Below are 27,251 nucleotides of genomic sequence, written 5' to 3'. Positions count from 1 at the left end.
TGCAAGTTTAACATCCCTTTTCAAAGTTTTGGGTGTAAAATCATGGCAATTCGTTGCATATTTACTTTTCCTACTTCTGAACGATTATTTTGAAGTGGTCATTACGGCAATCTGAGGGAGAATTCAAAAACTCGCACTTGGAATAAATGTAGTATTTGCCTTGACATCAGCAGTTATATACCCTTTTTTACTATTATCTCTTCTCCAACTAAGGCGAAATCACGATACAAAATATAGAGATACCTGTAAAAGAAATTTGTATTGTGGGAGGAGACTTTCATTATGAATTGAGCTGCATCAAACCACCAAAGTGAAGAAAATTGGACTGATCTGACACATTTTTGAAACCACGCGATCCACATGAGCTATTACCGGTAATTATGATCAGAACAGTAAGGAAACTGACCTTCGAGGATTTGGGAACCCCTATTAATTGTATTGTAAAAGTAAAAGAAAGGAGAAAGGGCTAATGATTAAATAATAATTGAAATTGCGTTTAGCTTAAGAAGCGCCTTTTTTCTGAGACCTTTTTTAAACCCGCATTATTTGAAACTAATTCGATATTTGAAATGGCACCGGAGCAAACACTTTGTTATTAGGAGCCAAATAGTAAATAAATGTCAGTTTAAATGCTGTTGAGTAAAAAGAGTTCAAAATTTTTCGGTATTCCGATCTGGTCGTTGTAGGTCATGAATTGACGGCTAGCCCTGTAAGCTAATGTAACATTAGCTCGCGATTTTCAAATGGCTTAGTTTGACCTTAAGGTTCCCTCCTGATTCATTACCTTTCACATTATTTGTAATGCCGAAAGGTTGAAGAATTGCAGGTTACTAATTGATACACTTTTAAGTAATTTTATTGTCATGGTACTACTTAACTACTACAACAGATTGAAGGTGTTCTAGGTAAAAGAGTAGTCAATAATATTTTTGAATGTTTAAATCTGAATTTTAAAAAATTATACAAAAACAAGAAATGTGCACTAACTATTTACCCGAGTAAAATACCCTTTTTTGTTGTAATCGAATTGGTGATGTTACCATTCAGACATAATTTCTGATGCACATCGAATTCCAAACGCCAACATTGCGTCAAAAAATTGCCCTTACAGTTGTTGAAACATATTCCTCAATGATGCTCATCCACATTCAACGCACCCGCGGATCTCCACTTAACGAGTGAATGAAGCGGTGCGAGGCATTTTCGGAGAAGTACATGAGAAAATCAAGCGCAACTCGCTATTTATGAGTCGTAGAGAGAGAGAGAGAGAACGCAGCATTCAAGATCGTGTGACTGTGTGTGATGCCTCATTTACCGAACACCGCCGCTTTATGGCTACTATACCTCCACGTGTAAATTTGGTCCGACTTTGATCATTAAGGACCCCAAAGAATGATACCTGTGCTGCACCTGTGCCGAATGCAAGGCATCCAAATTCACAAACGCCGTGACCTACAGGTAATGGCGAAAAAATTGTTAAAATTTGACACGGTAAAAATTAAAGGCTGTTTTACAAAAGTTCAAACGTCAAATATCAGAGTTTTACTGGATGCTACTTTTCAATTAATGGGCTAGACCTTTCTAGGGTGGAGCATGGTTATTTAATCATTTAAGTGGGTGCAAAAAAGGCGGTGCGTTGGCTTTAGTGAAACCTCATAACTGCCTGTACGACTACTTACTTACAAAAAATGCGAGGTAGAGGTAGCTTGGCAGTCCGGGCTTAGCATAAGATGGCATTCCAATGAAAAGGAGAACCTTCGGGATGGAAGAATGTGAGTTTTAATTTACATTAGGTCATTAATTCCCTCGTTTACGTTTAATAATGGTAATAGATATTCTAGGGAATTAATGGAGAACCAGAAATACTTAAGGATCACATGCGGCTAGCATTGAGATACCAAGATGGGTAATTTGAGGCAATTGGTTAGTTCAGCTTAACTATTCCGAGTATTATCGTGATTCCTCAATTTTCAGTGATTCCAAAGTGCTAGTTAATTTAGCCAAAAAAACCCGCATTTTGACGTTAAGGTTGTCAGGTGTTGTCAAAAGAAAGCCTATGCACATCCGCGCCTCAAAGCTGGGGTAATCTCTCGTCGTGACTAGTGAGTGTTGGTTTTTGCCTACTAGATGATCAAGGGGACAATTTTATGAATCAAAACATTCAGTAAAAATGCTCATCCTCACTTCAAGTGACAGGAGAACGTGTTTATCAGATGTCATGGGAAAATCGCCTTAATGGAATCGAATCCTGTCAACAGGCACTTTAGGCAGTAAATGACCCATCTATCACTCCCCTAAAGCCTTCATTCACTTCAGCTTTTCACACCTTAGGTCCTATAGTTTAAATAGATAAACTCTATCATCACGTTGGGTGGGACAATCACTGTGAAATTCCCTCCTTGTGAACGAAAGAGTCCTGTTAAAGTACATATTTTGGTAAGATTGACTTCGGCAGACTCATTTCCCCAACAGAGGTGGTGTCATGTTTCATAACCTCCAAATTTCCTAGAAACGTCTCATTTCCACCTTTAATTGGTAAGCTAAAATGCGTGGTATGATTTCGTTCCCCTCGACTCTTACCCAACATTGAATTTGGTAGCTTTCCAGAGAGGGATGCGCTTCTAGTCCAATAATTTGGCAATGGGATCAATAAAACTTGACATTTGGTCCCAGATGTCAGTTCGTAATACGTTAGCTGTTCATTTAGCTCTCGATTTTTGGCAGCGGGTCACTTGGGGACTACGCCTGGCCTCTGGGTCATTCAAGTTGCCCCCTTCCAGCTCTATTGTGCGTCGACAATGCATATTCTGCCCGTGTGTCACATCTTGGAGCGCCACTTCTTTACTAATCATAAAACATAACATACGTTATTAGCTATTTTAACTGATAATGGGGAAGGTGTTATAGAATAACAGAATTAAAGAATAGAAGGCGACATCTATTTTGGTTTACCTTTGTTGAGATTCCGGTGGATAAGGGCTAGGGTAAATAAAATCCTGCTTCAACTTGAATTGAGTAAACCGCCTAGACGTGATGTACCTTTGAAAAGGCATTTTGCAGGCGATGAGAGCAAAAGTCTAACTACTAGGTCCTTTCATCTACATTGATCGAGATGTAGGAAGGCAAACGAAGCCCAAATAGCTTAAATTCCAGCCGAGGGCAATTAATCATATCGGCTAGAATGAAAGTCTTTTCAGTTTTATTCGTGTTTTCCACCACCTCCACCTCCTCCTTCTAACAGCCTCATCTTCCCTCCCTCTGCCCTTTTTGAACCCCTTCTCTTCTCTGCCGGCTTGCTTTATAAGCTTATAAAATAATTTTATTTGGCTAGACAATTATGATGTGTCGGCACCAACTGTCGGCAACGACAAGAATGGAAGAGGGTGGAGCATGGAAGCAAAGTGCGTGTTTTCCTACGAAAATAATGTTTCATGTATGCAATTGCAAACTAATTCCGCCGAATTGTTTTTACCTGATTAATTGCCTAAAATGAGGAATTTCGACTGATTCAAGGCAAAGTAAACGTTATCACCCTCCTCATCATTGCCGCCTGCTGATAGAGTTGGTATTACGTTTATGCTGCCTGAAGTTACTTATTGAGGCGGCAATTTTGGGAAATTGTCGTTTGTTATGCTTGTAAGGTTGGTAGGGCAAGCTTTCTAGGAATTGATAGCTGGTGATGTATTGTGTTTCCAAGTTCTGAATGGATGATAAGGAATGTACTCGATGGAGTTGCCTCATCGCTCCACTGATCTGTTTTTTTGGGCAAAATCTACGCATCATCCTGAAGGTGACATAAAGTATCAAGAATGGGAAGAATGGAACCTGTGAATTACATTTTTATAAGATGAATCTTATTCTAACCATTCAGGTCCCATTCCATTCAACTTTTATCATTAAATTGAGATATTAGGCTCTGAAGCGAATAATGACAAGTGTCTGGAAATAGGACTTGTCTGGAAGCCCGATAAAATAGCGATTTATTCTAAAGAGGCAACTAGGTAAGGCTATTAAAAGTACGTAAGAGGAATAACTGGATCTTAGGGGTGATTAAAATACCTGCTAGTGATCAGTATCTCTCAACCAATTTAACCGCAGCCCGAAGCCAGTAGTGTGTGGTTATTCGTAAACCGAAAGAGTCTACACCTACATTTATGTTCTCAACTTAACAAACCGATTTGATCAAACTGACCAGGCATTACAAAATGCTAAGGAGCACATCACGTGTCAATGAGCCTGGGTTTTGATACAAAGCTACGCCGTCACAAATACGTGACGTTGGCATTAAACATGTCGAAGATAGTTGCATCAATTATAACTCCTCTTGATTACACAACATTTGGAAAAATAGAGCTTAAGCATGATTAGAAGGCAGCGAATCGCATTAAATGTCCCTCCAGAAATGACGTCTGGGAAATGTTGGTCAATGAAGAATTCCCGATTTTATGGAGATGAGCACGGCTAAGTCCGCATAATGGATGATAGAAAGTCGTTGCGAGGATGTAGGCGATCGGTTTACCAACAGGCCTCAAATATATCATCGTAGTTTTTTCAAAGGACTAAAATTGTGCCCACATCCTACACTATTGGTGCAAAGAACCACTCAAATTTTTCCCATAGATTCGCATAGATTCACACGGTGATCATCACCATGTCTTCTAACCACTGCCATGGAGTTTTAAGATTGTTCGACTTATGGATTTTGCCCAACCTTTTTAAATTACTTGGTATGAGCCAAAAAGACGCTCCGCTTACGAAAAACAGAAAGATTTTTAAGCCACTCAGTTTGAGTTCTCGGTATCCTCGCCGTAAACAACCGTTACTTTCACGAATGCATTTCTAAGTTATCAGCATGACTTTGATGCTACACATTCTGCGTGCAAATACCTTCAAAGTTTCCCCTCTCTCTAGCTTGCTTTTCACTACGGCTGTGAAAGTATACGCAAGTGAAACTGGTCGTCTGAATGCGTTGCCGGCATCACTTCCCTTACCTTCACCGCCCTTATTTCCTGAAAGTTGCATTATTAAGTGGGCTGTATCTTGTTAACTAACATTCCATCCTATTTTAAAGGTAAAAGACCAAACTTGTCAAAATAAAACAGCAGTTATGGCCCAATGTCTAAGTTTACAAGGTAGCGGGATGGACCACCTTAAAATTCTAATCGCTATGGTTTATCTTCCAAACTACAAATACCAATTTTCGCTTAATTTTTGGTTTAGTTAAACAGTAAGTGTCACGTCTGATTAAGGAATTTTCGAGTAAATGCTTTAAATGCTAGTTCAGATGAAAGTTTGTGCGTCGCTTATATGTGACGCCCGTGACTAAAAATTAAATTCTGAGTTTGATGGATAGAAGGCCAAAAAATCCATCGAACTCGTGTCTATAAGACGGTAAACACCTTTATCTTGGTAGATTAATGGCTCACTTTACTGATGGCGTGCTTTTGTGTGGGTTTCAGGAGTGACCTAAGGCCAGATCTGGTGTAGAAAAGTGCCAGAGCAATGTGGTCCTTCACACAGACCACAAACGTCGTCTCGAGACTCCCACAATTATGCATAATGTCCCCTAACATCGTCTCATTATCCTTGCTGGGTAATTGGTCCTAATAAACGGTTCCATAAGAGCGAGAGAAACCTCGCCTTCATTTTGTGCCTGTGTATGCGTGTTTGCATACAAAATGATGTTTTGGCCCCTTATAATGATAATAATACCTGTCTTGCACACATACTTTGGCGACCTTTTTTCATAGGGGCATGGCCTTTATCAGCACTGTGGTTTTGTGTTTTTGGGTATAAGTTGAGCATTCATGAGCATGCAGCCAACTCAGCCGGCTGGTGTATGGACAGACTTGTGTGGCTCTAATCCAGTACCTCTCTGTGGAAGTAAATTTACTGCTCAAAAGCACTATACATCATAAGAGGAGTATGAACTGTGCTTGTCAGAGCAAGTTTCAAAACCAATTCCTCCATAAAAGTAATGCGTGAGTTTCAGGAAGGCCTCATTACAAATTCTCCCGTCACTACAATAAAAGAATCGGATCCTAAAGATGGTTTAAATTACTTTAAGATTTGGCAAATCTTGGTAAATTATTTAGTTAAGCTATTCACCTTTAGCGTCGCATATATGTGACGCCCAAGTTTTCACATATATAAGGCATAATTACTGATTGCACCAAGTTGTATCACAATTACTGTGCCTTTATTTAGAAAAAAAAGGCAACTGAGAGGTATTTTTGGCATAATAATCAAATATGCATTCCTAGTTTTGTAAGCAGCATTTGGATGAAGCATTTCAGTCACGGATATTTGGTGTCAAATCGGGTAAATCGGGCTGTGTTGCTTATTTTTTCTCTAACAATGCTAATATTCATGCTAGAAGTTTATCCCACTTCCTATCATAGTTTGAACTCCTTTAAGGTGCCCTAGTCTACGCTCTGAGCACTTTGAGTACTTCAAAATCTTGATAAGAATGGTTTGAGCTATCCGTGTCTACTGCTCTCTACTGATAAATAGTGAATTTATTATGAAATAAGATGAAGTCAGACTTTTTTTTTAAGGAAATTCATAAAAATACCCTTTTCAGGAATTATTAAGCCGTAGTGAGTAGCTTAACCTACTGAACATCGAGATCCATAAAATGAGGACCAATCAAAATCCAAAATGCTGGAATCATTCCGGAGTACGTAATTTGGATGTTAGACCGGAGACCCTGTCTCTTCGACAAGGTATGTGATATATCAAACGAATTTAATTTTTTTGTTGGATGAAGTTTAATGTGTGGATCTCCACCTACAGATTCTTAATTCTACTTGGATATTCTCCCTACGCTCCCGATACACTGATTCCCTTCTTGTGGTAGGGTTCCGATGCATCATATTTAATGCTACTAGGGACGATTCAACCGTTACGATTAGGCATGTGATCCACCCCTTCACTGCTGCCACCTTGTATCACTCAGTACACAGGTCCTACAAATTCCCTACCTTAGAAGTTACGCTGTTAATTAGAGTCCTTCACCGACATGCTAGGCGTTACGGTGGAAACAACTGAAGCTTAAAGCCACGAGAGCTTTTACTTAAACCTCTCCCCCACCCGAAACACAAAACAACGAAAACTGGTATTAGTATTGCTTTGGTAAAACTTCATAAGTGTTTCCTCTTCCCTACCTACTTATCCTACCAATCCCTTGCCAATGTGGTTTGCATTTTAACCTAACTGACAGCTTTACAATTTCACCAATTCACACACACATTGCTTAATAAAAAGAAAAAAAACCACTTCGGGCTAAATATCGGGAAGTTTATTGCTAGTGAGATGGGATGGAACATTAATTTACAATAGCTTAGAGGTAAGTGTGAGGAGTGCATCATATTGTCAAGGGATTATATGAAAGCCTGTGGATCGACTCGAACATGCCTTTGGCCGCCGCTCCTTTTCTCTAAATGCTCTCCGATGGCTAGTTTTGTGGTATTCAAGGTTTTTCTGTCCCTCCTGATGGTTGAAAGAGGAGGGGATTCAAGGGCCGTTCGGCGGTAGAAGCGCCTCCACAAATGCGTGATCTCAAGACGTCCTCAGGCTCCTCCCGAGGAGGTACTCCAATGGATGGGGCCAGCATTCCGAAGGGAAATGGGAGATTCTGAAGAGAGCTTGTAGCTGCTAAGAAGGCGCCGAACAGATGTGGAGGAATAGCGGTAGGGAGGGAAGCTATCGGTGGTGGTGGCGGGGGTGGTGGTAAAGGCAATGATGGCGGAGGCGGTGGCAAAGCCTGTTGAATTGAATCTTTCCCCTCTTCAAATACATCTCCTGATACTCTGTGAGCATCCCCCTTGGGGGAGTGGTTATGATGCGAATCAGACAGCGGGGATGAGTGCTCACTGGTTATGGATAGTTTGATACTGTTACTTGAAGCAAATGTAGGTGCTTGATTGCCTGCCGTCGATTTCACACTTGCCATATCGGCTGCGCTCCGCTTACGCCATTTCGTTCGACGGTTCTGGAACCACACCTGGAAAACCAAATTAAGCAATAAAAGACTTGGAGGAAATGTATTTGCGCGAAAGATTATAAATTTATGATCGCCAAGGCCATCCATCTCTGTGTCAATGTGAATTCCACTCGCCTTTTGACCCACTCCTAAAATTAATTGGGATATCAATTGCCTCGGCGCGTCTTTCTGTTTATCAAGCCCCTATAATTACCCCTCCAAGGTGATAGGAGACAGCTGTTTTGTGAGCTAGACAGGCAAGAATCAACAAAATTAGGGCTGCCTTTCTTTTTTACGTAAAGTAAATGTGCTCCAGACCGCTTCTGCATAATTAAAAGTGTCGCTCCCTCGCTGCTCCCCCCTTTACCCCACTTCTTAATGTGGGATTACAATAAGCATTTCGCCGACCTAATGGAGCATCCACTGCATTCTCACATGAAATATGAATTTAGTCAGAAGATATAACAACGCGGTTTTTCCCTCAATATCTCACTCCCCACACTTTCAACCCACCACCACCACTATCACCAACTCCTATTTCTCTCTCGCCCTCTTACACACACAGAAAATGGGTATGAATTACTTATGGGATAAGTCCCCGCCTCATTCCATATCAGAAACCACACTCATATACACCCCACTGATGATTGTCCGAACGCACGAGCGCGCAAAACAATCTCTGTCCTCCCCAATCCCAGCTACGCGACACCACTACTTCTGCTGCTACTGCCGATGGGGTCTTGTCAAAACAATTATTAATTCATATAGCAAGAGGTGTAATGTTAGGTGACGGAGAGTGTGAAGATCATGCCCACCCGATTAGCATGGGAGGTGGGTGAGAAACGGAGAGGAGAGGAGAGGAGGGGAGGGGAATAACACACGCCAGACTACTCACCCCTAACGTCGACAATCGCTATTTTGTAGCAAGCCCCGACCCCACATTCAACGTCTCTTCTCTCCTCGTTGCTGTTACACCACCCTACTCATGTCGAGAACCAATCGTCCCCTGCACTGGATAGGACGAGATGGGACAGGATATTACGAGAAGAAAAAAATGCGGCAATGATCTTTCGTGGTTCAACTTGATGTCTTGAATGCGTGAGAATCGTGTCAGGTTCACCAGAAGTGCTCAAAATTCTCACGTACCTCCTTGCATGAGTAGAGAGATGCACCAGTTGTTTGATCTGTGGTGTTTTTGAGCTGTGAGCGTGAATTGTGTGCGTATGTGTACGCAGTGATGTGAAAGCGTATAGCAGAAAGATGAGCTCTTAACGCTTCACTCTCACCACTGAAACCACCAAAAGGACATTTTCCGCTGCCATTGGTACACACAGACGAATGATAATCTCCCACGACATACCTTTCACAATACAATGGTACGTGATTTGAGTGCTGACAAGAGCTTCACACTATCGACGCTCTCTGAGCAGTACAAGCACCACTGCCTCAGAACAACACACTGTCATGCAGAAAAATGTGAAATACCCTGTAAGATTTCTCACCACACAAAAGTACGTTTCCCGCCTTCGAAACATGAAAAGTAGATTATTGTGAGCACCGGAATTGTGTCCCATTAATACTTTCTACTCCAAAGGTGGCTCGAAGTACTGGAAGTTTAAATCACATTTGCGTAATTACTTTTCACATCTTCTTTTAAAATTGGGATATTTTGAGGAAAAAACTGGAAAGTAGACAGAACAGGGTCGAGCGCTGTCCATGAAATAGTGCACAACGCCTAAGAGTGTAGGTATGTGAGGCACCGATGCCTCGCGGCATATCTACCCAGAAGTGTGAGTACCAATCATATGACTCCATTTATGACAGGGTGATTCCATTAACATGTTTTTAATCAGTCAACCACTTTCTTAATGGTTATGCTAGACAGGATGTGTGCGTCGGCTCCTGGGTCCCCCTATTTACTCAGATTAATTGTTCTTTGTCACCACAGTAACACGGAGGACGCCACGGCGATGTGCCACTACTACCACTTCCTTGTACAGGCCTGCTGCGCCAACAGCCAGTAGTCGCGTGTGTGCTGTCGCGCCTGACAATGTGATAAGAGCGTTGGAGAACATTGGACTTTAACATTTTCGTGTCACAACGCGAAGAGGGATTCATGGGAGTCGCTTGATGCCAACATGTCTAGCGCAAAAAACCACCACTGCCTTGCCTACGTTACAAGAGATTATCGAAATAGAGAGAAAAAAAAATCCGGTAATGGGAACGAAGTAATTGTGATCATGGTGCTAATGTTAAATGGGATTTGTGACTAAGTCAATTGTTGATGTATGACCATCAATTGAAAACCACTTCGTAGTAGCCATATTTGGTGGTTGGTTGAATTGTGTACGGAGTCGTAGCATAGGTGAGTAATTTTGCATCTTTACAATCCCTTTACAGAGTAAAGAATTGTGGGAATTTCGTTATCTTGTGATCTCCAATCCGCTGAAATTCACGATTGTTATAAGCCAACAACTTTGACAAAAAACTGATCTGTTTTCTCACAGTTGCAAATAAAAATACCTTACGGTGATTATTAGAGCCTTAGAGTTAAATTACTCAAACTATTAATACAATAAGAACTGATTAGATTGTGTATGGTCCGACTGCCTTCCAGATAATAAAAGTTCAGTCCTTTCGAGCCTCAACGATTTATATCAACTTACCGGTGCGATAAAATAATAAAAGTATGAAAATTTGTGCATCAATGGTTTAAAATGATTTCAGGTTGTTAGTTTTGTCCCATCAGAATTTTTGGTAAACCGTAATGGTGGACAATTTTCTTCTATGTCTTACCGAATGATGGAAGCCACAGTCGGAGACAGATCACGAATCCCGAGGTGCAATTCAATTAGCCATAATATAAACTCTAATTGCGGTTAACGTCATTCGCGATTTGTCATGAATGACATCCGCCCAGATGTGCCGACCTACCGATCAGTCGGTAGTAAGTGATAGATACCTCCTTGGTACATCTGCACACGAGATAAATGACAGTCCAGTTGATTTAGAGATTTCGCCTTCATGCAGTTAGTCAGGAAAAAAGAATAAAATTTGCGACTCATCCGAGTTTAACATCAACAGTAGGTGGATTAAAAATTTCTAGCATATGACCACCCACTCCACTGCCCATATTTGTTCGTCGCTTTGTGTTTAAATTTACCTCGCCCCTTGACTCCCTCACCCCCCTTATCCGACACAACCCATCTTTTCATCCCTTTTACTGAGGAATTAGCGTGTTCCCTCTCCTTTTTACTGTCTTCACTGGAGCTGCATGCGTATACCCACACGTGTTGGAGGGATGTTGGGTGGTCAAAAAACTTTATTCTCCACACGCTTGAAGGTATAATCACTGGACCATCATGACAAGCCATTGTAGTGAATCCCGATTTTCGAAAGGGCTTCTAATAACGAGCATAATTGTGTGAGAAAATTAGAAAAAGATAAACAGCAAAAGCTTCCAAAAACTACACTTTTTTGTTTAAAATGTCACTTTGGTCGCTCCTACCATCACCGTTCATTACATAAGCTAGGTCAACGAAATACACTGTCAAATGAGGTCAGGTGTCAAATTATCAGAGCTTCTGGTTCAATAATTCTGAGTGTTTCCAAATATTACGCTATTCATGCTCTTCCTCCACGTATACAGAACTCCTTAACTGTTCTCCTTTATTGCCGAAAGAGCCTTTGCATGTACTTTAATGATTCCAATTTATTTTTAAATATTTCGAATTAAAATTTAATAATTAGGAGTGGGTTCCCAACCTTCTCCTCATCATGTTTCCCACCAGGCTGTGACTTCCCTATTGTTCCACCTGAGTCCGATGACAGTATGGGGCTACGCTCCTCCAAACTGTCTCACAACGAGATTTTCTGAGTTAGAACACATAAATTAGACCAATGCTGTTGCTGGACTGAGTTTCCTTCAACCTACTAGCCACTAATCCAGGAAATATGGATGGTGGGAACTCTAGTTTTCTTGATTTTCCAACAGCGATTTTTGCTCTGCCACGCATTGGTCTTCCATGTCTCCCAACAGCGGACAGCCACTGCCGTCAAGACAGGGGCTGACGGTTGCCGGGACTGAAGTGTGCATTTAAATAAATTACAAGGCATGCTTATTAAAAGGTAAATGTACACTCATTAAGTGGCGATTAAAGTTGGGAAACAGCTGTTTCCTTCCTCGAAGCGGGCTAGGAGAGCGGCTTCTAATTGAAGGCCTTGGAAATGATTAGGGTGACACACACATTTGGGTAAGAAAGGAAAAAAATAACGGGGATCTTTCTGTAGGCCCTAATGGATGGAGGCACGTTCACAGTTCCTCACACAAGCAGTTTGAAAGTGTAACGTACTTCTGTTCTAGCACGAACAGTGGGGAACAGAGACGTGGTGAATTGTCGCTGTGTTATGCCCATTAGGGGATAAACAATCTGATAAAAGAATCGGGGACCAGATTGTCAGTAATTTAGAAGCAGTTACAATGTGGTTTACGTGCCCTATTAATCTTACTCATTCCCACCCCGCCTAGTCTCTGCTCCGTATGTACAGCCCCGCCGAGTCGGGTAAATGGGTGTCATTTTGCTGTGTGATGACACCGCGATAAAGCACCACCGTCTGTTCAATATTAGTTGAAGTCAAGATTGTGGGAAAGTACCGCCATATGTCCATATGTGAAACCGCAGCAGAGTGGACTGGGGGGCCGGAACTTAATTCTGGGCTGAGGAGACCCATGCTTAATAATGGCGGGAAGAGAGAAGAGGAGGGGATGAGAATGGGTTCCTACGGCCGTCAGGTGACTCCTTCACCGAAAATCTGGAGCTACCCTTCCAATCAACAGGGGGTTCAGGCGGTGCCGGACCCATCTGTGTGTCACGCGGGTCCCCAAAAGTGAACCAGATGGGCTCCTGTATGCGTGTGCTCAGGCGAAGGAGGGAGAAGGGATACAATCACAAAAAATCGTCTCCTTCCTTCATAGGATAGTAATTAGGCGGTGAAGTGAGCTGGAGAGATTTTTAATTATGGAAAGTGCTCAAACATCTGGTGTAGCTTAAGTTGAGCTGCGAGGCTTAATGTAGGAGACCGTATTAACGCTTGATTGACTTTGATAAGACATCAAATCTCATCTTAATGAGTTCGAGGCTCAATGGAGTCTTCATTGTTGCTTTTTTTTTCAATCAAACGATCCTCAACCCGCCTGCTGCATACCCCAGTACTTGGGAGACTACAGTATTATTCTTTCTGTCAGTGTTTTTATGAGCAAGAGAATGTGAAAACTGACCTTAACCTGACTCTCCGACATCCCGAGAAGGTAAGCGAGACGTGCCCTCTCGGGACCCGCAAGGTATTTCGTCTGTTCGAAGGTCTTTTCCAATGCGAAAATTTGTTGCCCCGAAAACGTCGGTCTTGTGTGTTTCCGTTTGCCATCCTTGTCTGTGTGGCTCATGTTCTCGTCTACAGTTACCAATGCGTATGCCATTAAGTCAGCTCTAAACTAAGTTATTTTATGGCTTTCACTTTCTTCCTTATCTCACCCTTTCGTGCTGCATTGTCTGTCATTTTGCGGAATTTTTTGGAATCACAAGTGAGTAGGTACCACCTTGAGTAATCATTAGGTATTTAGCTGCGAATCCACGAGGAAGATGGCTTTTAGGACTCGGTAAAACGCATTTGCTGGGGCTTTATGACTTTGCCATGTGTTTCAAAGCATTGAAAATGACGTGTGTCACAGGCAGTGACCAGAATGGTCTTCGTGTCATTAGTTTGATAGCATTTTATCACCAAAGCAGCTGTTCACACTACGCTGCTGCATGTTATCCCATAGGAGGGTCAGGTTAGGGACCTAGCAACCTCCCTTAACTCAGGCCAGGGTCAATTGGCAATGGCTTGAAAGGAGAAGGAGGAGGATGACTCTTGATGCATGCAAGTTTAGAAGGCCATTTGCAATAATAATTAGTGTGGAGAGGGGAGAGATGTCTCGTGGTGACGGTTTATGCAAATTACGGTCAAAGCGTCATCAAATACGCCAACACCATTACCCATCTCTCTTTCAGACACTTACACACATGTACTGTCCATCAAAACCGACTGACATGATAATATAAACACACACCCATCAGCCAAAGCAAAAGGTGCTACTCACTTGGATGTCGCATCCAAAGGAAACCGGGATTTGGCGATGGTGAAGTGGGCATGCCAACGTGGGGCATTCCGAACTTTTGTGGGAAGAAAGTGGCACCAGATGATGCCCTTGGCATTTCGGGTTCACTAATAAAAGCAGAGGGGCTAACCCCGGGTAGATAGCCAGGACCACCGAGCTGCCTGAGAGCTGCTGCAAAGTCTGGGGAAGTTTCCTGGGGTAGAAAGCGTAGGGGCGGATGGTGTGATGTCCAGTTTATCAGTGAAGGAGGCGGTGGTAGTGATGGTAGTGGTGGCGAGGCCCTTTTAGCATCCTTCTCTTTCTTCTCTTCGTTTGAAAAGGCTGGGGAGCTTTGACGTTGAGCAAAGTTGACAGAGGATCTCGGTGACTCCCTGCTGATCTCATTGTGGTTGCTTGTTGTGTCGTTCACTCCCAGAATATCACAAATGCCATGAGAAGTCCTAGGTTTCGGTGGACAGTTGTTCTTACTCTGCCCTAGAATTCCATTTAAACTTGGAGGTTGAGGGATCAGGTCTCCAAGATGATAAGCAAAGGGGTTAATGAGTCCATTTGATGTGAGAGCAGCCAGAATGTTGGAAAATAGTGTCTGACTCAATTCCAGTGGGTAATTTGAAGGGAGTTTAGCTGTGACATCTTCGGGAGAAGTAGCCTTGAGATTCCTTTCCTCAGCAGAGGAGTTGCCACATTTTGACACCTTTGTTTCAATGACTGGACTGTCTGGTTCAGAAATGGGAGCTTTGCGGCGTCTACTCGGAGATAGGGGAGTTGGGTGGGCCTCCATTTGAAGTGAGTACTGATCATCCACGGAGTCGGATTTAACGCCAGACGGTGGAGAGTTCAAGAGGCCAGCTGCTCGGAAGAGAAGCGAGGATCGTTCAATTGCTTCCATAAATTCGTTCCTTCTCGGTGAACAGCCGTTTGCCAAGTGAGTTCAGGGTGAAGGTGGTATCGTGTATGTATGTGTGTGTGTGTAGGTGATACGCGAGTGGGATCGTTGGAAAGCGCAGACGGACACACTGCAAGGAATTAAAATACTATCGCTGCTGCTACTGTTACAACTGCTGCTATACGCGTGTGTATGTGTCTGTGCGTGTGTGTGCGCCTGCCTACAAGCCATAGCGTGTGCTAAATTGACTCTGACCCAATGAAAGTGCGTGGCTGCGAGTGCTCGCATGGGTGTTTCTAGGTGTGCGCGCTCACACCTGACTGGTTGCTTCTCTCTCCCGCAAAGGGCGCTAAAAGGGGAGAGGGGGAGACAGCTTGTGCGCTCAGTGATTGGTCTAAATCAGCCCAAGAGTGATCTTGCGTTCTGCACACTTGCACCTCTAAAACACACCAGAGACGTCAACCCAATCGTCTAAATAGATCGTCAATTAAAATGAGTTTAGCACATTACTATTAAATCAGTTGTGTTGGGAGTTATTAGGCAAATGGGTTCCATCAGTATGTATTACTGGATGACGCTAAGGTTCAAAGATTGTCGGTTTGTTACTCTTCAGGTGTTTCACCTCATAAAGCGCTTTGTGGTGACTGACTGACTGACTGCTTGAACAGGTGACCCTCAGTGAGAACTGATTTTTATGTTTCAACGTCATTTTTGAGCTCCGAAAAATTGCTCTCTCTACTCACCTAACACTTTATCCCCACAAGGTTGCAAACACATTTCTTCACTAGGAAGTGCTTGCTTACTGAGGGTCACACATTTCCGGCCTGGATCTATCCACTCAATACAAGTTAACTCAGCATTTGAAACCACTTTAGATTTCTCTATTCAGCGATTTGCAAGGGTTTTATAAAATTCAGGCCTCATCAATCTAAAGCTAGGAATAGTAGAAGCTCTGGCTATCGTTAAGGGTATGTCCGCGGTAAAAGCTTAACCTGCCCCTCCGCTTTGGCTCACAAAACGGCCTCTTCAAAGCTCGTCTGACATCACAACAGCAAAAGCGTTGAGCAGCAAGCAATTACCATCACATCTGTGAATATTCATTCCGTTTGATTACACACCAAAATGTGTAACCGCAAAAGGAGAAATAAAAGTTCTGGTTCAAAAAGGCCATTTTATGCCATCTCGAATGACGTTAATTTCCACACCGGCAAGAGGCAGGGGCAGAGAAATTTCCTTATACAATGGTGAGGTGGAAGCAATGGCAATGATATACCCTTTCGCTGCTCCTTCGATGGAATATAATCCAAGTCTATTTTGTTGCAATGGACTCAAAAAAATCTGTTTGATGCAACCAGTTTTCCACCACAAACTAGGAAAACCCATGTCACATATACGTGACGTTGGTGGCAACCATATTAAGATGTCACGAATATAGCTTAAAATCTAGATTTTTAAATGTAATACAGTTTGTAAGACTAAATTTTAAGTCAACAGTCTTTGAAATCTAAAATTCTGTCATTGAGTCGTTATTAAATGACCTGAACAGGTTAGGTTCACTATTCTATGACCGGTCACAGCTATGATGGTTATAGAGGCGGAATAAATCAAGCAGCAAAGCATTGGCTCAATTTACCTGACCATCTTTCGAATAATCGGCAAAATTATTTTATTTACGGCTTTTATTTCAACTGTCAGGTGGTAAGACTTAATGACGAATGCCACAAGTAGTCTCTTACTGTTCACCAGAATAGTGATGGCTATATTCCTCAATTAAACACTAATGGGGGGGGGGAGGTTTCTGATTTTATGAGTGTGAGTCCATATGTATGATACTGCAGGTAGTAAGTAAAGCTGATAATTTGAAATCCTACGTCATCCAAAATGCTTACGCCTCTCGTGGAATAAGCAGGCGTTACTACAGGCATAGGAGGAAGTCGTTGTGAAACCGTTAATGAAACTAGATTGTCTTCTTTTAATCACCAGTAATTATATAAAAGCGTGCACAAGTAAAAATACACACAATACAGACGTATTTGGGAATTCTCGCTTTGTTCCAGACTTCGCACCGCTGTTTATACACAAATATGATGGTAAAGTGACCAGGCGTGGCGGATTCTCGGCTTAATACCTTGCCGGCAATCCGGCTCACCTAAAGGTGTAAACGCCTGTGAAGCGCATCAACAAACACAGAGGTGCGTGCGTTGTCTATGTAAATTTTAATGATAAATGAGATTTTGACTGCCATGGTCTCATACAAGATGGTGCCCATTTATGAACACAGAGGTGGCGCAGCGAATTCCTCCAGACGGCCGCCTGTAAAACATTCATTTAAATTACCCACTTCAAATTACATGGTAAGACAACTTGAGCGGCTCAAGGCTCAACATGATGTGGGTATTCGACTTCCTGCATAATGTTCACTTTCATTTGCTGTTAAAAGAGGGTTAATATGAACAATGGTATCGAAGTCGCTAAGTTTATAAATCCAATAGGTCACAAATGCCAAACTGGATGTTTAAACCTCTGTGGCACTCAGGTGAACTTGCACAAAAATTAACTTGGTATAAATTGATGTAGCATAAAATATAACCTACTTTGGAGGCAGTCGACATTTATATTCACAAATATGAGACGATCTGATTTCCTTACTTGAACCCGTATGTCACACATATGTGACAGTGCTTACCCAAAGATCACTTATTACACGCAGACACCCAGTAGAATCAACCAATCCACCATCAAAAACCAACTTTCCTCAAATTTAACTTTACATTCTTTACTTATTTAACCTACCTGACCACCAAAGTTTTCCACCCACCCTCCTAACCACCTCGGTCTTAGCTCAGGCTTTTATGTGACCAATTTTTCAGGATTTATTCCCACTGTAGCAATGGCACTCATCAAGTCATCGACGTAATATGCCTGTGTTCACTGGACACGTCCTCCAACTATTTCGATGACTTTTTGTAAGCAAAGTAGATTTAGATCCGTACAATCATGAAGAAGAAGGAGCACATGAAAGACAATTGAAGTGCTAGATATCACTGCTTAAAGCAAACTAGTCACTGTAGCCTGATGGAACCAGTATAAAGGATTTTGTTATTAGTCAGGAGGTTTATTTAAACACCCAAAGTCAACTCAATGTGATTGTGCAGTAAAATCCAACCAAGAGCTAAAAAATTCAATTTTTATGCCAAAAAGTATTTGCACTTTCCTGCTTTCAGAGAGAGTGAGAGAGAGAGTAAGAGAGTTTACTCAGTAAAATGTCCAAATTTATTCTAAGGAGTCACGAAGAGGAGTATTCCATCCTGTGATGAATAAATTACCGCAGAACCATCGAAGGTCAAAGATTCTGTAATCAGCAGACACAGTGGCTGTGTGAGAGCACGACCAAATAAATATTGGTAGCGCTTTTTTGCCTTTTCTAATTAATGCATGCAAAGGATATCTCTAAGAAATGGTGCGAGCGATGCAAAGGAGGCCTTTAGTGGTGCAAAGTACACAATCGCAGAGGTGAATATGTCAGCTTCCGTAGACGCTGAGGTAGCAGTCAATCAGTTTAGCAGCTCCTCATTTACGGTCCAGTGATTAAGATTTCAACGAATAGACGAGTTTATTTTTAATCGGCTATTTCTCTAATTTACTTTTGAGCAACTACTATACCAAGAATTATTTAAAGGCGCTAGTAAATAAAACCTATTCAGAAAGAAAATTTGGCCACATTCTTGACTACATTAACTTCAAAAGGCCATCACGTTACAGGCGAAAGAAGCTGAAGCATGGTCCACCTAGAATTAAACCACCTTCGCGTTCGTGAGTTAACTAACTTGTATCTTTGGTGTTTGACCTTTAGATTTGACTGTGAACTGGGGAAATATAAGCAAATCTGGATGAGCGTTTGTAGGAGCTCATCCGTAGGTAAGGACAGGATTTTGTCTTTTACATAGATGAGTGTAATGGGAAATATTTTATTCAACATAACCTAAGTGATAAATGGCTGTGAGAATGACATTGTGACGAGTCATCACTTCTCGCCTTCCCGAGTGGACAAGAGTTATTGGCAGTGACATCACACGTTTCTTTTTTGTACCTCAAACACCGCGACCCAAATACAAGACCCCAACCATTTCTGACATAAATTGAATCGCGTCGTTGTGATGTTGTGGACTGCCATCCAGATGCTGGAATTTGCATTTTTTAACAAACGGAATGACTTTTTAGTAATATTTAATGGGAATACCTTCACCGAAGGTATTCTTATTGGTAAGGCTGCCATCTTCAAAGAAAATGTCTCAAAAATCACCTCAGATTTTTCTGAGCTGCTAGTGGTACAATTTCTTAAATTGTCGCGTCATAATGTGCATGCATTTATCTTTAAGAGATTCAACTAGGAATAATCATTCGTATAGAAAATTTTAAACCCGAAATAATAATGACAAAGAATACATCGATTTCATGTGATCAAAAAATTATACTGCCCTCTTAAGGAGGTATCAGTTAATTTTGCGAATAATTGTATTAATAATAGTATATCGTCCCGAATCATATTTCCAGGACAGAATATGTTTTGCTGACATACGAGATGGTTGAAGGACCACCGGCTTGTTCTAGAAGCCATGTTGCCGGGTGGAAGTGCATTAGGGGAGCCTTTAGGTGCTTGCGTAATCGAAATGAAGAGTTAAACAAACAATTGAGGCATTATAAAGAGTGAGGGCAATTTTAAACCAATTTTGGACCCTCGCCGTCCCCGTCTTTCCAGCCCCCCACTACCATTACCTCTTACCTGATTCCACCAGACAGTGGTAAAGACGCGGTTTTGCACAACACTGCAAAGCCCCCGCCTAAATGATGCGAGGGTGGTCTATCGGCAGTTGTTTGATAAATTGTGGGAAGGTGGCTTTCACTGCCATTCTGTTAATTAAAATGACCGTGGGAAGCTCTGCATTCACTGTAGTCGCCATTGAATGTCAGCAGCAGTCTTGCCTCTTGTCTCGTGCAAACTTAGAAGTCATGGCGGTTGACAGTTTTGGACCCCAAAGACAGCAAGAAGGCTCCCGCAGTGTATGGTAAAGCGGTGTAACTGAAGCCTAGGCAGAACATTCAAAAATGGAGGTTAATCATGCATTTGAATTAAAACCTTTTGCAAATATTTATGTTTCAAAGGCCATCACTTGTTGTATGATCGTGGGGTCATGTTTCTAATGGCCGGAACCAACTGCCAAATGCAGCAAAAGTCGACTTTTGAAGGCTTGCTGATTCCTAAAACTCAATCATGACAAATCAGGCTCTTAAGTTAATGCCATGGTTGCTGCCCTTTGGAGGGGAGTCAGTTTTATTTCGATCACTGCTAGTCATGGGTCCTTCGATGGCTATTCTTGGGGATGGACTAGCCCCATCACTCGCACAAGCAGGTCACATTCTCCCACCATTATTTTCATGTCAGCCAATCAGACAGTGAGAAAATATTAAGAAACTTCAGTGTTAGGTGGGCAATGACGTTTGATAAGCGACATCATGAACAGGCACACAATGAGGAATGTAATCATGCACATGAGATGCCTTTCTGACAACCTATCAGCAATTTTCCCCGCCGTTTGTGAAGCGGAATTAAAAAGTTAATTTGATTGCTTTCCTCTTTGTGGGAGTTCTCAGAATTTGCATCCATCACAGGAGCTGGGTACAGTCACTGTCAAAATGTTCTCATCGGTATTACGACAAGTAAGAAATACACAAATATTTTTAATATTTACATTTTTCACCCTTGATTATACTTCAGTTCGTCTCCTTAGGAAAAGTTTCTTTAAATCAAGGCTGGATCTGAATCCACATAGCTTCTGCAAAGTCACCGAAACAGTTGGAGGACGTGTCTAGTGAACACAAGCATATTGCGTCGATGACTTGATAAGTGTCATTGTGACAGGCTAAAGGGATCCGGGATATTGACCACATGGAAGACCTGCGCTGAAAATGAGGTGACGAGGGAGGTAGGCAGGTAAGTGGATATGTGGATAGGTTGTAATTTTCTATGGTAGATTTAGTTTAACTCACAACTGAACTTACCACGTAAAGTGTCAGGTGTCGGGGTTCTATGGATTTGGCGAAAAGTCGACCACCCCAATCCAGCCACCCTAATGTTTTCCCTCTGTTCTAATAAAGCTGCTAACCCTCATTATATTATTCCTCCTTTTCACAGTAATGAGTTATCTTTTGGTAAACAGTGTCACATAAATGAGACATACGGGTTTAAGAAGTCGGAGTAGCTCACAAATGTGGCGTTAGTGATGAATGTGACAGAAAATTGCTCACAAATGAAAATGACCTTATAGTATAAGGGCACCTAGACCGATGCTGGTGTAGCAATCAAATATTTAATCATTGTTAAGGAAGTGATGCAATCGTCTACCACCTTTTGCAAATCATTAATTCTTCCTTTGTGGGGGGTTTTCATTTTAATGTTAATGTTACTGTTACATTTCGAACGATCTACCATTATTGCTCAAAGAAGGAGTGTTTTCAGTTGCATCTTTTCTTCCCACATTTCCATAATTTACTAAAAAATTCATAGAAGGGCATTAACTTGAAAAGTAGTGATACATGAAGTCACAGAGGTCTGATGAACGAAACAGCACGATCGTACCCCTTGTTTGAATATAATAGCAAATTCTTCCTCATCTCTGAAATAATTTGCATGAATAAGTCGAACAATATGCAAAAAGAACAAAAAACTGAGTGATTTCGACTGTTGTGTTTCATGGGAATTTTCACATTATTTTGACAAATCGTCATTTTCCGTGTGATATTAAATCCTGATCGCAGTGGTATGTGTAAATGTGCTCGATAGTTTAAATCGCCTAAACGAGGTCAGATTTGAAAAAAAGTAGACTGAGGTGGCTGGTCATATTCTGCTAGTTATTTGATCAGTTAGAATAAAAATATATGGCTTACGGATAAGGTTCCGCTAGGTGCACATATTGTGGCCCCTCTTTACTTCGCCGGTCCTCCACCCATTGATATTGACCTGATAATTAAGTGGGGCGAATCATATCCGACACAACGCTAAACTCTAATAGGGTTTTTTGTTGTGTTTACTCACACTGTCTGTATATATCCCCTGCATAAATTGGTTTATGCAAAATCTGGCATGTGGATGCCAAGTTCGATGGTGGCAAACCTTTTTTTGGCAAAAAAATAAATAAGCGCTTTGGAGTGGGCAAATATTAACCTCTGTTACTAAATGTAATCACACGGTTGACACGAGAACATGTTGGATAACATCAGGGATAAAGAACAAACATGGACGAGAGCGAATTTGAGTGGAAGTATACTTAATTTAACATCGGTATGATTAACCACTTCAATACAATCGTCTGACAATTTAACTTTGAATAGTCATTTGTTGGATTTAGTTTGAAGGTCAAGTGTATCAGCGGACAGTTTCAATGCAATTCGCACAGTCGAACAAAGCATTGGGCAAATGGTCAAGTTGTAAGTATTTGCATACTTACTCATTTTGGAACCGAAGAAGGATGCTTACTTAGAAATCCGTCATTTGTTTAGCATTTCCGAACTTTTCCGAGAAAAGGGAGATACAGTGCAATGCTTAAAAAAGAGGTGGCTACATTTTTCTGATAATATATAAGGTCAAATCTAAAGCCATTTAAAGCAAAATTGGGGCGATCTGTGTGTTTCGAATCCCGAAAGCAGTAGCCATACATGGGGTCTTGTTTGTGGGAGGTCCCTTGAAACCTTGGTGCTGTTTGTAACGAAGTTAGAAACCGTGAACTTGATGGGAACTTCACTAACCGCATACACCGCCGGCATCAGGTTAAATCAGCATTTAGCATGCATAATTACACACCATATCATCGTGGTTGTAATTATTAATCTGTTCAAATAATGAGGTCAAATCTCAACCGCCATACACATAAAGGACGCATTCTATCGGACGACCTGAAATGCAACACCCTAAGTGCTCTGGGCAGCACCAAACGAGCTTGCGCTGTAGTCTCACAAATATAACATCATTAAGTTTGGTCAGAAAATTTTTCTGATGTAAATACAATGCACAAAACATATTTCCTTTTCCTTAGAGGACTATAATTCCAACCGAATTCCATGCATACCCATATATATTCTTTTGCTGATGAATCTCACAAAATATGAATTAGGGTTAAGTGTAAGGTAAAAAATGATGGCAGTGCATAAAGTCAGTCGCATATAGGGTGGCTAGCGTCAAATGTAAAAAAGATGAGAGGAATTGGTCTAATGGTGCCAAAATATAAACCGGATACAGGAAAGTCAGCCCTGTAGCCAGACAACCCGACAACATATAACTTCATCATTTTTCATCCTATGAAAAGAAGAACAAAGCAAACACTGATCAATTGCGGCGAGACAGTGAGAATAATAAATAGGACGCTTTTGTGATAGTCTGGTTGTGCAATCTGGGTGCTTCGTAGACCCTGTTTCATGCTGCGTCAACCATCATTGCATACTTACACGCAAGTTGTCTCAACGCCTTGTCTTATAAACCGCGTTTCTTCGTCTTTAGATTTAATTTCACGCTATTCTTTTTTCATATTTAGTTTCAAATCCTTTATTGTCACTACAAATTCGTCATCTGAAAGTGTAACCTTAGATTCTTGATATGCAGAAAAAAATAGATTGGTCATTCTCAAAGTTGGTTAATTAAGTATGTAAATGTTGACGACGACCTTACAAGGTATATAATTGAGCTAAGTTGTGCTTATATGAAGGGTGTTACTCATTTCCTTTTTTGTCCAGTAACATGAAAAAATGAAACAAGGAACCTATGAAGAGCAGGAGTTGGTAATACTCAAACCTAGAATCGGTGTCCTATCGGATGACACTTACCCAAAGAACACACAATTTTGGAGGTCTGCAAACTCGTATTAGCCAGCACCTCGTGGAAGCTAGAGAGCGCACACATGCACACCCACCAACAAATTTTCAAACTTATCAGGGCTGTTGCATTTACTCACTGTCTCATAATGCGGACCATACATGCGTGCACCCGCGCATCCACTTAAGGAATGCATTTTCACCTCAGATTATGCAATCAGAGTGTCAAATTCATTCATTGCTCTTGGGCCCCCTCCTCCTCCTTTGCGTGGGAATGTGGGTGGGTGTTGGAAGCCCAGCTTAGCCAGGCTGAAGTGGGGCGGGGCGGGGACGGCGTGGGGAGGAGAGATAGGTAGTATGCGCGAAACAGATGAGAATCGGTGTACCAGTAAGTGCCCACACCCTCAAATACAACCACGGGCACATGCACACTTGCAAACGCAATCGCAAACGTACCTGTCTACACCCCAGCAAACTTCGGAGAGAAGGTTTTTGTTACTGTGTGTGTGTGTGTGTAAAGAGGGTCTGATGCACATCTGCACGTGGTGATTGAGTGTGCAATACGAACCCACCTCTCTGCAACTCTCTCATTATCCATTTACAGTCGAGTAATCCACATTTCGTCAAATTAGTTCCATTTAAGTGAGCCTCGGAAATCAGCTTTAACACAGAACAACTTGTAACTTAGCCCGAATCCTCCTAATACAGCCCACTCCACTTTGTCGTCGGTACTGATAGGTATGCTGGTATCTATGTGCAATTATTAGTGAGTGATCATCATCATCATCATTCCCTTCAATGGGGAGATTAATCAGGTAGTTCCATACACTAAATGAATGTTTGTAGGCCTGGCTACTGTGCTGCAGGTTTGAAGCCATAACGGCTGGGATCGTTACGGACCGAAGTACAGTCATGTTTGAAGCACTTACAGTGGTCAAATGTCATATTACAACTGAGTTATCTGCAGAACATCTGCGGGTTTGTCGTCTTTGTTCAGCAGATTAAATCTCACACCCTATTCCCTACCTTTGTTATTACCTAGTCCGCCAACTTGTTTCACGATGTAATAGGACCCACTTACCATCAACTATGACGCGTAGTACTGTTACCATGGCATACTTTTTCAAGTTATTGACATTAACGCTCCCGGCGTGACTTGAAAGTCCACCAATATGTACACAATTGCAATAAACTCATAATAGAATTCACACTATTATGGCTCGGCTAGGCGACAGACACCTTACATCCGCCATGAATCACACCCTGGCTTAGTAATCAAATGGCTGATGATACTACACCTCTATTCGGCACATAAATATTGCATTAAATACACCTTGTCGGGCCGCATCATAACCGCAGAATAATTACGGTTTCTTATGTCTTTCACCCACCCGCTGAACGTTCCTTTCCTTCAAAATGCCGACAACAAATGCTACTTTCCAGACCTGTCTAAAATGGATTCATCTCAGGCGTATAAGTGGCATTAAACCACGACCACTGAGTGATTCGGGAGCACGACTTCGAAGATTAAGGCGATGAGTGGCCACATCCATGAAACCCTCGTAATTGCGGGACATCATCCTCATCAGATGTCATCGTTTCTTTGGCTCGTTACATTGACAAGGCAGTCTGCGATTACCGCGATGTCTGGACGGCGATTTATTCAAAATGACACGTTTAGCAGAATAGTTTGTACATTAATCGTGCCACTTCGCAGTGTTTTCTGTCTCCCAATCAGGCTTATCATTGACACTCCTGCCATCATTCAGGCTGAAATTATCGGGCGTCTTGCTTGACATCGAAAAAAACAAAACCACCAAGGACAACATCTGTCCTCAGAATTGTAAAACCTGAAGATCTTGATCTAAGTAAGATGTTAAAAACTGGCAAACAGATCTATCCAACCGTGAACCATTGCGTGGAGAGCACCAAGTTTGGCGCATTCGGTTTATTATCACTAGCTGGCGACAAGCTGAGCAGTGGAATAGCGTCAATCGTGTTAGAGCTGCACCTATAGTTTATCAGGAGTTCATTCTGCAAAAAAACCCACCACTCCGAGTGATTGGTGCAGAAATTGCGGTGCGAAAATTTGGTGCGACGGTTAAAAAGGGGAGAGGCACTTAAATCTCATAAATTAATGTTACTACCATTTGTAAGTGTCTATCACTGACTTTTTTGAGAGACGAGTATGCGAAACTCACCCCTTGACTCTCGCTAGGGTATAAAAGGACTATTTTAATATTTTCTAGTTTTAAAGCGCCTCTGGTGAGGATAAGTATGACATCGATGAAACTGATTATCTGGTTGACGAGAGATTAAAGCCACCGCTCACTTGATGTGTTGGCAGCTGTTGTCAATGTCTCAAGATCTGCTTGCTTCGTGAAGCCCGTGTGAAAATTATGAACCCAGCCTGTTACTTGACATTCCAGTCACTTTCCACCCACCTCATCGCTAATCGACCCACTCGTAGGTGATGCTGCTTTCTGGTAAATGAAATCAAGCATGAAAGAAAGCCACTGCAGGTAGGCAGGGTGCACATTTTAATCAGGCGCAAAGCGCCTTTCACAAAGTGGGTCAGTTAAGGCCACCAGGAGTAAAGTTCACACATTTGACATTAGTACAAACAAAACGAAATGCTCCACAACTGGATATATCAAATAACTCTTGTGCGGAAACACAAACATGCGCGCAAAGGCAGCTGCAAGGCTCCTTTCTCTTTCTCTCTCTCCGCACTCACTTGGCATGTGAACAGAAGTGTAATTGGCACCTAATAACACTTCACTCCGCTGTGATTTCGTACAGAAAATGCGCACACACACACACGCAAAACAAAGTAGAGTTAATAAATAAAGGTTTATTCGTTCAACGTGGGACGGAGGGAGAAAGGGAGTGTCACATTTCACTACAACAATGACATTTGATCACACCCCCACCCACCCTCCCCTTTATCACGATCCCTCGATTACTCAAATCCACACGCTTATGTAAGGAACTGATTTAGAGACGGAATAGCAGATTGGGCGTTCAGTATGCAGCCACCTTTAACATGTGTTTGCATGTGTGTCTACGTGATTGATTCAGCCAACAATGAGGGTGAGTGATAACAGGGCTGAAGTTATCTACTACTCCCCTAGTGAAACTGTCCTCTTGTTTCCAATTCTTGCCTTAATTTGTTTGCCAGATGACAGTAATGATCTAAAATTCCAAAATAGTGCTTAAAACAGACAATTTAGTAGGACATTAACAAGATGCCAAGAGATCAACCTGCATGGAGTTTTTACTTTCAGGTCATTAGATTCTCAATTGTTAAGTGTACGTCTAAATAGATCATACTTTTTCGTAGTCCTACAAAACAGGCTTAA

At 41.8% G+C, this 27,251-nt stretch overlaps 1 protein-coding gene across 1 annotated transcript; it reads right to left on the bottom strand. All coding sequences in view use genetic code 11, as the record gives it.

Annotated features, from left to right (window-relative positions):
- Window positions 1-7,471: 7,471 nt before the first annotated feature.
- Window positions 7,472-15,030, bottom strand: EGR_05871 (Homeobox protein Nkx-6.1; the record flags this gene model as incomplete). The annotated part of the gene is made up of 3 exons (XM_024495120.1): window positions 7,472-8,005; window positions 13,263-13,468; window positions 14,124-15,030. 3 exons carry the CDS (start codon window positions 15,028-15,030, stop codon window positions 7,472-7,474), a joined length of 1,647 nt encoding a protein of 548 aa, XP_024350466.1.
- Between the last annotated feature and the right edge of the window lie 12,221 nt (window positions 15,031-27,251).

This window comes from Echinococcus granulosus (genome assembly GCF_000524195.1).
Source record: "Echinococcus granulosus chromosome Unknown EG_S00047, whole genome shotgun sequence".
NCBI classification, from domain to species: domain Eukaryota; kingdom Metazoa; phylum Platyhelminthes; class Cestoda; order Cyclophyllidea; family Taeniidae; genus Echinococcus; species Echinococcus granulosus.
Note: the sequence above shows the minus strand (reverse complement) of the source record. Positions and strands in the feature narration are given on the sequence as shown.